The following is a 13,592-nucleotide window of genomic DNA, read 5'->3' as shown; positions in this document are numbered from 1 at the left end:
TGGCCCTTGAACTCCTGGACCACCCCGTGCTGTCCCCCCTCCTCCGCAGTTGCGCCGCTGCGCAGCGAGGCTGCGAGCTCCTGGGGCTCTGAGCGGCCTGGTAAGGGGGCGGGGAGCAGGCGGTTGGATAAGGAGCAAGGGGTACCGGGGGGGGGGCAGTTAGGGGACAGGATGCAAGGGGTGGTTGGACGGGGGTGCAGTCAGGGGACAGGGGGCGGATGGATAGGCAAGGGAGTCCCGGGGGCCTGTCAGGGGCGGGGATGTGGATGGGGTGGCGGGGGGCAGTCAGGGGACGGGGAGCAGGGGCATTGGATAGGGGGTGGGGTCGGTCAGGGGACAAGGAGCAGGGGGTTTGGATGGGTCAGGAGTTCTGAGGGGGGCAGTCAGGGGGCGGGAAGTGGGATGGGTCGGATAGAGGGCTGGGGCCAGGCTGTTTGGGGAGGCACAGCCTTCCCTACCCTCCATACAGTTTCGTACCCCGATGTGGTCCTCGGCCAAAAACTTTGCCCACCCCTGCCCTAGAGCCAAACAATTTTTTATTTTTTTATTTCAGTGAGGAAAACTGAAAAAAATCAGTTCTGGTTTGAAACAAACCTACTTTCTTCTTTTTCAGATCAGCCACTGAACCGAAGAAATCAATTATTCAGCTCTAAGTATGAACAGACCAAGTCATTACAGACAAGACTGATAGCAACACTTAGAGTTAAGACTGCTTGACACTTTCCATTATGAGACCTTGTTTTTAGTTGCTTATAACTACCAAACTTCAACAATTCCAGATGAAATTTTTCCATGCTGGATGTCTGCCACAGGCTGAAATTTTAAGAAAGTTTCAGCAGAAACAATTCTGTTATTTGCAAGAATTAAATTAGGGAAAATAAACTGGTTTTGCTTATGTTAAAAAAAAAGTCTTACAAGTATTTTTCTTGATAAGCTCTAGCACCTTCATCTATTGAAACAGAGATTGAAACTTGGCAGTGTTGTGGGGGAGGGTGCCACCAAGGAGTTAGACAGTTGCATTTTGCTGTTCCTGTGAAAATCCACCCAGACTTGGCCAAGTTGTAAGCTTCTGAAAACCATTATTTGCACAAGCTCAGTAGAGGCTTGTTAGCAAAATTCTTGGCAATATAATTCTCCAAACATTCTGTCTGCACTGAGTGCGTTCCACCCTGCGGCTGTAGGGGCCAAGAAGGACTTTGTCTGCAATTGCTCCTCCTGGCAACCTGGGGATGCTGTAACACTGGGCACTTTGCAGACAAGTAAACTGAAGAACAGTGAGTGTAAGTGACTTTTTCAATGTCAGAGAGCACATCAATGGTAGAGATGTGCATACAACCTAAGTCTTGAGAAACTATCCTTTGCCTAAAGAAGGAAAGGAACACTTTAGGGAGTCACAGGTGTATGCATTTCAAACAGGATGACATCAAGAAAATGAAATTTCAGCTGAATGCCATGAAAAGCCTCCTAGGACCAGCAGAGGCCTCATCACTGGGGATATTTAAAGCTAAACAAGACAAAGCGCTAGTAAGTATGCTATCATGCAGCGAGCAGTCCTGTACTGCCAGAAGTACTCACTATTTCATCTTCAGTAATAGTTTTATTTTTTAATCTGCAACGCCTGGGATATTATTAAGCCAAGCAAGCACCTTCTTATAGCTGACATCTGAAAGGAACGCTAAATAGATTTGTTGCAACATCCTCTTTGTTCTCCATCTGAAACTATTGCAACATTCTTTTTAATCATCTTACCTCCAAGTTGTACAGATATTTGAAGCTGTTTTCCTGACTGGCAGCTTTTCTCACAGCCTGAGCCAATTCCACAGCTCCTCTACCACCAGCTGACCAGTGATTGCAGGGCACTGCATCAAATGCTCCAGACTGTTTTGCAATCTCACAGACTAAATCAACTTCAGCATGGGAGTCAGTTCTGCCAACCAAACAGTTCTGTCATTATTTTGTTTATTTACTCTTGTACAGCCTTATTTGTGAAGCAATGCTCTGTAGTTGCAGTTGTGAAACAAGTTAGTTATGGAAATCATACAACTATTAAATGTTTATAAAAACCCCAACTGTCTTAGGTACATTGAAGTAGGAATGTTTCATTTAAATAAGTATTACAAATCACATACAATACCATTCTATATTTATGTGATTTGAAAACCTCTAAAAGAGGCAGCTAGAGGTTTTTTTTAAATCTTTATATGCTTCAGGATGTATAAAAAATTTACTCTTTTTTTAAAAGAAATCCTTTCTACAAGTCAAATATAAACTTCTCTCTCTTTCCTTTAAAAGCTTCTCTCTTCATGCCATGATTGGTGGATTGAAAAAACAAACGTAAATAGGAAGGTGCTCTAAATAAAACGCTGAAAATTGCATTACAGTTTTCTGAATTTTAAAATATTTTCAGGACTGAACCAGCATATTTAATTAGGTCACAACACCAGCAGAATCTTTGTAACTCTTTTGAGTGGTATATGAAGTTAATACTAATTTTACTTCCTGGATTTTCACCCAGCTGTGAGTGGTAATATATTTAATATACTATATGAGGTGAGGAAGTAAGTGATTACACCTCATGCAACAACAATGAGCTTGAGCTTTGGGTCCACTAGCATGAGTAAAGGATGGATTGACTTACTTGAAGACATTTAGAGCAACTACAACAGGAACTCCAAAGAGTTGAGCAATCTGAATTTGCTTCTGTAGATTACAACAGCCATCAGCTACCAGCTGGAGATTCTACATTAAACAAACAAAAAAACAAACGGAAAGAAATGGCAAGGTGTCACATCTTTTCTAGCCAAAGAAATTTCCTGAAATTACAACAAACATGGTTAGTTGTAATTATTTTTATATTTATGGGTAACCTTCATAATAGGCTTCAGACAAAATACTTTTATGTATCCTATTAATTCTGACTTCAGTAGCAGGAGCCGCATTTACATAACTGAGCAGGGTCTAGATCTTTTACATTTGAGCATGTTGCCAGATTGCTCCCTTCTGGGACACAAGCAAGACAGAGTTGCTGCCAATTGGCTGCCAATCAATAAACAAGATGTCAGAAAACATCTGTGGGCCAGTTGACATTGGCAGTGGTATGGACTGCTGCCAGTTCCCCCCACTCTAATTCATGGCTCCATCTAAAGGAGTTACACAGTAATACAATTCATTAAGACATTTGCTGCTGAAGCTTTCCATCACAGGACTGACGCTATCTCATCTGGTTCCTCCTAGGATCCTTTTTCACCACATATCCAGGCCCAGGGAAGACAAATGGAAGGAGGAGATGGACTAGCTTTCTCATTCTCCTTCCAAGCTCAAATGCAGGGAGAGTTCACTCAAATCAAAATCCTTTGTGTGATGCCACTTAATTTGTGAGATAACACTAATGCGGGCATTCTATTAAAGGCCCAAATACCAAAAGCTTCCCAGAGAGAATGGTTGACAGGGATGCTACCTGACATGAGGCCCCATCCAACTCCCACTGAAGTGAATGGAAAAACCCACTGACTTCAGTGGGAGGCGGTTCAGATCATAAGCCTCTCAAACTTGGGACATTTAAAATACAAGACAAGACAAGCCCACTCAGACAGCTCTCTCTTTCCCACACACGTGAACATACAAGCATACAGTCCAGGTGATTTACTACTGTTGATTTTCTTAGGTTGTTCCATCCTGTTCCTGACTTAGCCCTGGTCTACACTATGAGTTTAAGTCGAATTTAGCAGCGTTAGATCGATTTAACCCTAAACCCATCCACAGAATGAAGCCATTTGTTTCGACTTAAAGGGCTCTTAAAATCGATTTCTGTACTCCTCCCCGATGAAGGGATTAGCGCTAAAATCTACATCGCCGGCTCGAATTTGGGGTCGCCTCTGGGAGCTGTCCCAGAGTGCATCATTGTGACCACTCTGGACAGCACTTTGAACTCCGATGGACTAGCTAGGTACACAGGAAAAGCCCTGGGAACTTTTGAATTTCATTTCCTGTTTGGTCAGGGTGGCGAACTCAGCAGCACTCAGCAGCACAGGTGACCATGCAGTCCCTCCAGAATCCCCCTATCATCTCCGTCCCTGATGTTATTGCAGATTAGAAGGCGGGAAAAAACGCACTCGCGATGACATGTTTTCCGAGCTCATGCAGTCCTCCCGCACTCACAGGGCACAGCTTAATGCATGGGGGCATTCAGTGGCAGAGGCCAGGAAAGAATTGCTGTGTTTGCTTAACAGCAAAAGTATCATGCCTCACTAGAGATCTTGCCCAAGCCAGGTCGGTGTTTCACATACACTCCACGCTGTGTCAGCCTTGGGAGGGGGCATTACCGCTTTGTGAGCGGGAAGGCCATAGGTATAGACATTGCATTAGGTAGCTTCTGTAGCTAGAGAAAACATTCCTGTGCATTCAACAAAATCTGTGGCAAAAAAAGAGAAGCCCCATTCAAGATGGGTTTCTGTAGTGTAGTGGTTATCACGAAAGGTCCCCGGTTTGAAACCGGGTGGAAACAGGTCACTGTTTCTTTCTCAGACTCCCCTCCTGCATTTTTAGTCTTAGAACAGACCGTGCTGTGAAATTTTACTTTGAATTATATCAATTATGAGTTAAATAATATGGCAGCTCTCTCTAAGTTATAGTCCCAGGTTCCTTACCCTTTCAGCTGCTCTGATAAATTAACATTTTTGTAAGTGGCGGGGGAAAATTTTCATGAAGCCTTTTATAGGGAAGAAATGCTATCTAGGACTCTGAAATAATCTTAATGTGGCCCATGGAGTGCAATCCTTCATTCTGGATTTGTCATTCCACAAATTGAACTGCTCCTTACTATTGTCCAGGCTTCATGAGCCATGGGAACAAGGGGCAGGCTGGGGTAGGTGTGACCACGCTGTGCTGCTGGCTGGGAGAGCAGCCTGAGGCAGAAGCCTCCAGCTCGCATGATATTCCAGGCAGGACTGAATCTCCATGAGACGAAACTTAAAAACGAGAATGACCTGGAGTCACTCCCATTCGGTGCTTTAAAAGGAGGATAGCCATGTCCGTCAAGGCACCCCTGATCAACCTCACCAAGGTCTGCCAGGAGCACCCAGGAGACGTACAACGGCTATCTGTCCTACTGCACCATCTGCTGCAAAGGCAAGGAGCTGCTGCTGTGTAGCAATGCAGAACTGCCAGCAGCACCCAGGAGACGTACGGTGACGGTGAGCTGAGCGGGCTCCGTGCTTGCAGTGGTATGGCAAGCATGGCAGCGAGCTGAGCGGGGCTGGCGGCTGGGACCCTGCCTGGCAGGAGCAAGTGGATGGAGCCCAAGAATGGCAGCGGGCTGAGCTGCTCAGCCCGCTGCCGGTCTGGGGCTCCGTCTGCCAGCCCCGCTCAGCCTCCTGCCTGCCTGGGGTTCCGATCATCCAGGCAGGCAGCGGGCTGAGCGGGGCTGGCAGACGGGACCCCGGAAAAAAGGCGCAAAACGATGGTCTGCCGTTGCTTTCACGGAGGGAGGGGGGGCCCAACGACAGGTACCCAAAACCACTTGTGACAAAGTTTTTGTCCCATCAGGCATTGGGAGCTTAACTCAGAATTCCAATGGGCAGCGGAGACTGCAGGAACTGTGGGATAGCTACCCACAGTGCACCGCTCTGTAAGTCGATGCTAGCCATGATAGTAAGGACACACTCTGCCGACTTAATGCGCTTTGTGTGGACATACGCAATCGACTGTATAAAATCTAATTCTAAAAATCGACTTCTATAAAATCAACCTAATTTTGTAGTGTAGACATACCCTTAGAGGTTTTAGGCTTTGCCAAGACTGTATACTGATTTTCCATGGAAAAGTACATTGGAATAGGAATTTGCCCATCATGTAACGTAAGGACTGATATAAAAAATATTTTATCTTCATTAATCCCTCTATTCCTGAATCCACTGTTTAGAACTACTATAGGAGAACTAGGTATTATTTTTATAAGCCAAACATACCATGGTAATGCCTTACAGATTTATATCTATATAAATATAGATATTTATATCTATGGTATGATATATATGATACCATATTTATATCTATGGTATGGTATCTTATAGATTTATATCTATATCAGAAACACATACTAAACCTAGTAATAACCAGGTTGCAAAACTGTAATTAAAAAAAAGTAGACAGCAGCTAAAGCACAAGTAATAGGCTACACAAAGGCTTTATCCACAAAGATGAAACATAGCCCACATATTTATTCTTTAAACATATATAGCCTATGTTTGAGCTGTGCCATCTTGCTGTCTAACACCAGGCATGAAGAGCAGGATTAATACTAAGCCTTAGAGTCAGCACATTATCCTAACAGCTGAGACTGGATATGACTCTTTATTTTGAATGTGTTAGAGAATCTCTTCCTGTTTCATTTCCTAGGGCCATTTGTTTATGGGGTTTTTTGTATAAGGTGAGGCTTGGAAATAGTGGCTCCCTGTCGTTAGCACGAACAGAGATAATATAACTATTACTTTCTATAGATTTTCATATATACTTTAATTTTACTTACAAATGTCAAGGGAAGGAAGGACAGAAAAAGGGAAAGAAATGCCAACATTTCAGCTCCTAAGTTGTAAAGGGCCTTTACAAAAGGGCCTTTGTAAAGGGTAAATAAAAGACTTGTGAAAAAAAGGTAACTGTACACACGCAATGAATAATCAGGTTCCTTCATATGATAATGACACAAGTAGATTCCTTAATGGGCATTTGGTTAGTCCATGAATTCAGATAATATACCAAGAACAATTTTCATCTCCCGAAACTTGGAACGTTAAAGAAGTTTCCACAACTTTTTTACTACAGTTACCATATTTGTTTGATAATCTGAATTCAAGTGTATTTGTTTTGAGGTAAATAGAAAAACTCAATTTTTAACATGAAACAACATCTTTTGATCAGGGAAAAAAGGAGGCTACACTTTACAGTGGATCTCTCTCATCAGAGTACTGAAGTGAAATAGAGTTCCTTTATAGGAAGTATACTCAGTTGAAGTAACTTCCAAGATCAAAGATATCTAACACTAGGAAATGGCTTCTTAAGTCTGAACACTACCATTGCTATCTTACTATGATATTGCACTCAATCCACACAATGCAGCAAATAGAGAGATTTTCTTCCCTTTGTAGGTATTTTTCATCTTTATTTTTAAATTGTATCATAAAACCTCAATCAAGAAGCGCTTGCTGCATCTACTGCCGGCATCTAAACTCGCCACTCTCCTCTTGTTTTATCGTTTGCAAAGTAACTGGCAACTCTGTTGTTTTAGATCTTTTCAAATCAAAACTTTTTAAAAAGGACAGGATTAAGTTTTACAGTAATTGCTCTTACCTCTTCTGTATATTCTTTCTTAAGAGGGGCACCAGCAGTTACCTGTAATCGTAAGCAAGTAAAATTAACAATCATCTAACAACGTTAGTCAACTACCTGCCTGGTCAGGAGTACAACTTTTTAAAAACGTTTGTACTCCAAAACATCACGCCCATTGCCAATACGAAACAATAAGACCTTCCTTTCCAGCAACAAAAGTTCAGTACAACCACAGACCATGGCCCTAGAGAAAGTTACAGCTGTACAAAGCAAATGGCAAAATGAATCACTTTCCCCCGACCCAAAGATAAGAATTTATGTCTTCTCAGTTTATTACAGCAGTGACTCAGTGTCAGGGTTTTCTTTTCCCCTCCCCAAAAAGCAGTAATGGTCAGAAAATTACTATGAAAAAATGGCAACTGGTTACTCAAGAAATCAGTTCTCGGTGTGCATTTTAAATCCTATCTGCTGATTTTGGTGACACAATGAATTTTTACAACTTTATACAATGTTTGTACTCTAAGGCAAATATAGCTATTGAGACAGATATGGCAATTTCCTTGGTATACCTTCTTGAATTAAGTATCTTTGGGATCCATTATATTGAATGGTTTACGTATATTTGTGGGCTGGGATTGTATGTAACCTTTCAACAGGGGAGACGTGACAGATGTGAGACTGGGGATTCAAAGGACTATGCTGAACAACGTGCCAGACAAGAATGGACTTTTGGATCAAAATGTGTGAAGTTGTTTTCCTGGGGAATATCTAGGAGGAGGTGAATGCAAATTCCTCACCTCCCATTATGCAAAAATCCAGCCTTTTGAAGCTCTGCCCTGAGAAGTGAGCCACTGTCTACTGATCACTATTATATGCAGTCAAGATCAAAGGCCCAAGCCTTATCAGTATAAAGGAAAGACTGATCTGTTCCTGGGGGTTCCAGTTCTGAATCTGAGACAGTTATGAACTTGTAACCATGGGAAAAACCCAGTTGTGGGTTTTGAAGGACTCAAAGGACAGAAGGACAGAGTCTGAGGCTGGAGTTGGGAGGACCTCTGGTAAACATTTTAGCACGTGTGTAGATTCTTTTATTGTTTTGAATAAATTCTCTGGAATGCTTTCACCTTAAGAATAAATGAGCTTGCTTATGTTGTGTGGTAACATATAACTCGGTCAATTATGTTGTTCACAGCCTTTAAAGAGAAAGCAAACCACAGATGTTGGCTTGTTTAGGTAGTCTGGCTTGTTGGGAATATCACATTGTAGGCAGGGAACCGTGAAGCCTGGAAAAACCCTGGTCAGGAGGGAGAGAGACATGGGTTTCAGCCTAAGAGATGTGACACCTGAGAAGCCAGGTGCCTAGAGTGGGTGCCCCTGAGGGACCATGGAGGGGGAATACAGGTGCAATTGCACTGAACTGTGACAACTTTAGGAGAGTGAGCTGGCTTTGCTCCTGGCTTGGGCATCTATAGAACTTTAACTAGGTTCTGACTGTAGAATCCTATTTTTATCAGTGATGATATGAGAGACAGCAAGAATCCTGCTCGGCTTTCAAATTCAAGGCCGAGTTCGTGGGACATGTAAAAGGAGCAAAATGGATATGGAGTCAGTGAGATGCAAACATGAAAAACCGTGGTGCCATTTTAGAATCACTTTTCAGTGTATAATCAGAGTTTAAAAGCTGGTTCCTCACCAAATTTGAGGTGGCTCTACTGCTTAAAAAAAATCACTATTAACATGTATAGAACTCCTACAATTTCATTTAGGATTTCTTCAGAATGGAAATATGAGCACATAAAAAATGGCAATTGAAATCCACATATTAAAATACCCACTTCTTAGAAACTCAGTACATCAGATAACGAGTAGGTATTCTAAGTGATTATTTTTGGTCATAACTCACTTGAGAAGGTAAAACACACCTTTGCAGTATCCTACAGTATAATCCATCTACAACAAAGGTGGTAAATATATCAGGATACAATTAAAATCCTATTTATAGTGAAAGTCTTGCCGTGCGTTTTCAGGTAACAAACCAATGTTAAGAATATACCTATTTCTTGAAATAGAAAACTGGCTTCTGTATACATTTTAGTAAAAGGTTTAGGAAAAGTCACGCTATTGGCTCCAAGTGCACCCCCACATTGGGGAAGAGAGTGAAATTTTTTTAAAAAGATCAAAGAATGAGATGCTCACCCCGACTGCAGTCACTTTACACTGGGCAAAAGTGCTGGAATAGCATAAAGAGGCCCCCCTGCATTGCTGAAGGAGGATTCTCCCATTGCTGAAATTGTGGAAGACTGCCATAATGCTGCCTTCCAAGGACCCCTGGAAAGTTCTGGTGTAAGGAGCACACTGAGAGCAGGGCTGCAGTACACAGGCAGCCCAGGGATGCTGCTATTACTTATACAGCTCTCAGGGGATGTCTAAATTAGATCAGGGACTGTTACCCAACCATAAAAGAAAGAAAATATATACTGTTTACAGGAATTGGAAACACTGCCTTTCCTCCAGCCACATGATTAGTGTACAGATTTAGGTATAAAGTTACTAAATAGTTGATCACAGGTGACACAGACATGGTCATCTTTCATATATATACATATTGCACTCCCCAGCACCATAAAGAAGGTGGAACTCTGTATTAACCAAGTGACTGAGGGGATAGCAATCCAGCACAGAGGGCATAAGCAGTTGACAGCAGGAATGGACACAGCATTCTTGTGGCTGATGGAACCATGCCTTGTGGGCAGCTGCAAATTAGAGCAACACTTAGGCTGCTCTACATGACTCCTTGGGATCAGACTGGCAGCACAAATATCAAGGAGTCACAAAGGTTTGGTTTATAGAGCCACTTTTATAGCTAACCTTCCAGATCTACAATTTGGCCTATATCGTCCTTGTACAGTATATTGTGTGGGGCAACCTACAACATCCATTTGTGAAAGACCAGGGTTAGATAAAATCAATACATAGTTAGAAAGGGCAGGTTTAAATTCCCCTTTTGCTAGACTGAATGAAAATTTTCACCACAACGTACCATCGTGAAATTTATGGAGGAACAACATGTTAAAAGACAAAAGAGCTGTATGTGTTGGGTGAGAATGATACACAGGTACCACTATGACAACAATATTTTGGGTTTTTAATCTTAGAAAATTTGGCACCAAAAGGTATGAATAAGGGAAAATCTCAGCACTGATTCTCTCTGAGATGATTAGATATAAGGAAGGCTCTGTGCATTCCACAATTCTGTGGTTGTAGAAACAGCTCTGGAATTTTCCCCCAATATGAGGCTCCACAGAAAGCTGTTTCCCTGGCAGTATCAGATCCTTTCAGAATGCTGGGGAGAGGAGCTGAAGCATGTTGCTAGGCTTTCAGTCTCTTTGCCTGGTTAGTAGAGTGCCAATCACTCACAGGAATACTCCTGATTCTGCCTGATTGAGTGAAGAGTGCCTCTGTGATTAGCAATCTACAAGACCCTGCTTGGCCCTAGCAGAGGGAGTGATATAATGGGGGTGGGGGAACACCACACATTTGTTGGTATCACGTGGCTTGGAGAAGAAAAGGAGTAACCCCTACAGCGGAGAGAGGGAGGAAGTTCCCTCCACCTCAGTGGCAAAAGCCTTAGGCCTTCCAGTCACAAGACAAGAGACTCAAAACTCCCTGATTCCACTAAGCACACTGCAATCTGAATTCCTCTCTCCCCCTGAGCTGCCAAGCTCTCTGGCTCGTAACAACCATGCACTTAGGTATTAACACCACTGAGATTTACAAATCACTATTTTAAGAGGCAAGGGAGAGAATGTATATAAAGGATTTTAAAAAAAATATAAAGAAACTTCACTCCCTTTTCTAATAATTAGTAATTCTTCATAGCTATCTAATCCTTACTCATTTGGTTTGAGTCCAATAATCTCCTAGGGAAATTCAGGAATGGACATCAGTGTGATGAGGGAGTTTAGGAATGAGAATTTCTAAACAATGGTTTACATTAAGAGCTTTTCCAGCCACTTTTAAAATTCAGAATTTTATACATATTTCAAATGTTAATGACAGTTTTTAAGGTTTATCATTTGTGTTCCAAGAAAGGTGCAGATACTTACATTTGGCCCTCCTCCATGCATTTTCAAAGCCCTCACTGTAGCAACAAGCACAACCACGCTGGGAACTAAGCCAGATGCTCTGCATTTGATGTTGAAGAATTTCTCCATCCCAATGTCAGCACCAAAACCAGCTTCAGTTACTGTTAAGGATAAAGAACTCAGTTAAAGGCAAGGGATGCTTCACTTTATTCTAGTATGCCACATACTTTTGAAAATCCAACTGCATTCGTTTTGCCAGACCTCCAGAGTTCTATTTACATGATTTTGATTATCTTCAACCATTTACTGCTCACAACAAGTTTTCTTTTCCCTGATAACTACAATATGTCACCCAAGCAGACTGCATAAAAAAGTTAACTGAGATCTTTTAGTAGCGTCCAGTCCTGTGTTACAACTATTTTAGCGTAGTTATGTACATTAAAATACTTTAAAAAACCCAAACAAACCTTCCCTCTATTATTCCCTCTCACATACTTTTACTAGATAGGGGTGGACCTGGATCTGAAACCCCTTGAATTTTGGGAATGTTTAATCCAAATCTGAAATGTGTGGCTCATCTCTAGCTTTTACAGAACAGACATGCAGTTTCAAAATTGAAAGACAGGGTTATTCACAATCATCTGTTCTCAGACAATATTTAAACAAATACAATACTAAATACCTATACAATCATATTGATACTGTTCAATTGAACAATGAGAGTAATTAATCATTGGAACAATTTACCAAGGGTCCTGGTGGATTCTCCATCACTGACAATTCTTAAATCAAGATTGGATGTTTCTTCTAAAAGATATGGCCTAAGAATTATTTTGGGGAAGTTCTATGGCCTGTGCTATACAGAAGGTCACATTAGATGATGACAATGGTCCCTTCTGGCCCTGGAATCTATGAAACCATTAATCCATGAGTTAAAAATATCAAAGGGAAAATGTCCATATTAAATGAAATACAACTATTCCTCACTTAAAGTCGTCCGGGTTAACTTTTGTTGTTACGTTGCTGATCAATTAGGGAACATGCTTGTTTAAAGTTGCGCAATGCTCCCTTATAACGTTGTTTGGCAGCTGCCTGCTTTGTCCACTGCTTGCAGGAAGAGCAGTCTGTTGTAGTTAGCTGGTGGGGGCTTGGAGCCAGGGTAGACCGGCAGCCCTGCTATCAGCTCCCTACTCCCCTAAGTTCCCTGTGCGGCAGTTGCCCAGCAGGCTACCAATAGCCCAGCAGTTCAGCTGTCCCTCCCCCTACTGCCATGTGCTGCTTCTGCCCTCTGCCTTGGAGCTGCTCCCGGGAGCCTCCTGCTTGCTGTGTGGTGGGAAGAAGGGTGCTAATGTGAGGGTGCCCCCCTTTCCCTTGTTCCTGCCCCTCCACTTACCCCACCTCCATAGAGCCGGGGGGGGGGACATGACAGGGATCAGAACGGAGGGAGCTTGCTGGCAGCAGCTGCTGTCTCAACTTGCTGATCTACTTAAAAGGGCAGTGTACTTAGAGTGGAGTCAACGTACTTAAAGGGGCAATGCATGTCTCTCACTCGGTGTATGTCTCTGTCTCTCTCTGCCATGCTGTCTCCCCTCCCTCCATTCCTGCTGCCTTGTAGAGTATGAGGCTATATTAACAACAATGTATTAACCCTTGAGGGCTCAGCCAAGTGCTAGTTCATCATTTAGAAGTAAGGCATTCCCTGGGAAAATCCCACCCTCTTCCACCCTCTGACTTCACCACCTCAACCAAGCTTCAAAATCATCATTGCTGTGTGGAGTATTAAACTGTTTGTTTAAAACTTATACAGTGTATATGTGTGTGTGTGTATTTTATACACACACACACACAGAGCACACGTTTTAAACAAACAGTTATATATATATATATATATATATATATATATATATATATATATATATATATATATATAAAATGTGTGTATACATATATACAGACACACGTATAGTCTTTTGTCTGTCCAAAAAAATTTCCCTGGAACATAACTCCACTCTATTTACATTAATTCTTATGGGGAAATTGGATTAGCTTAACATAATTTTGCTTAAAGGAGCATTTTTCAGGAACAGAACTACAAAGTTAAGTGAGGAGTTACTATAACAATATTGTTGTGTCTCTTGAGCCATTTGTACTAGTTTCTTCCCCACTTGCCATATATTCAATTGC

The 13,592-nt window shown here is 42.1% G+C and overlaps 1 protein-coding gene across 7 annotated transcripts in view; it reads right to left on the bottom strand.

Annotated features, from left to right (window-relative positions):
- Window positions 1-13,592, bottom strand: part of MTHFD1L (methylenetetrahydrofolate dehydrogenase (NADP+ dependent) 1 like) — a 247,910-nt gene that overhangs the window by 79,925 nt on the left and 154,393 nt on the right. For 6 of the 7 annotated variants that reach the window (XM_073337644.1, XM_073337645.1, XM_073337646.1 and 3 more), the window contains 4 exons: window positions 11,430-11,569; window positions 7,345-7,386; window positions 2,639-2,739; window positions 1,750-1,927 (listed from right to left, as the gene is read on the bottom strand). In XM_073337644.1, the coding sequence (XP_073193745.1) occupies window positions 1,750-1,927; window positions 2,639-2,739; window positions 7,345-7,386; window positions 11,430-11,569 (461 nt within the window). Of the gene's footprint in view, window positions 1-1,749; window positions 1,928-2,638; window positions 2,740-7,344; window positions 7,387-11,429; window positions 11,570-13,592 lie in introns of those variants that run through there. The other variant, XM_073337649.1, reaches the window with a different exon arrangement.

Source organism: Lepidochelys kempii, chromosome 3 (assembly GCF_965140265.1).
Source record: "Lepidochelys kempii isolate rLepKem1 chromosome 3, rLepKem1.hap2, whole genome shotgun sequence".
Taxonomy (NCBI): Eukaryota; Metazoa; Chordata; order Testudines; family Cheloniidae; genus Lepidochelys; species Lepidochelys kempii.
Note: the sequence above shows the minus strand (reverse complement) of the source record. Positions and strands in the feature narration are given on the sequence as shown.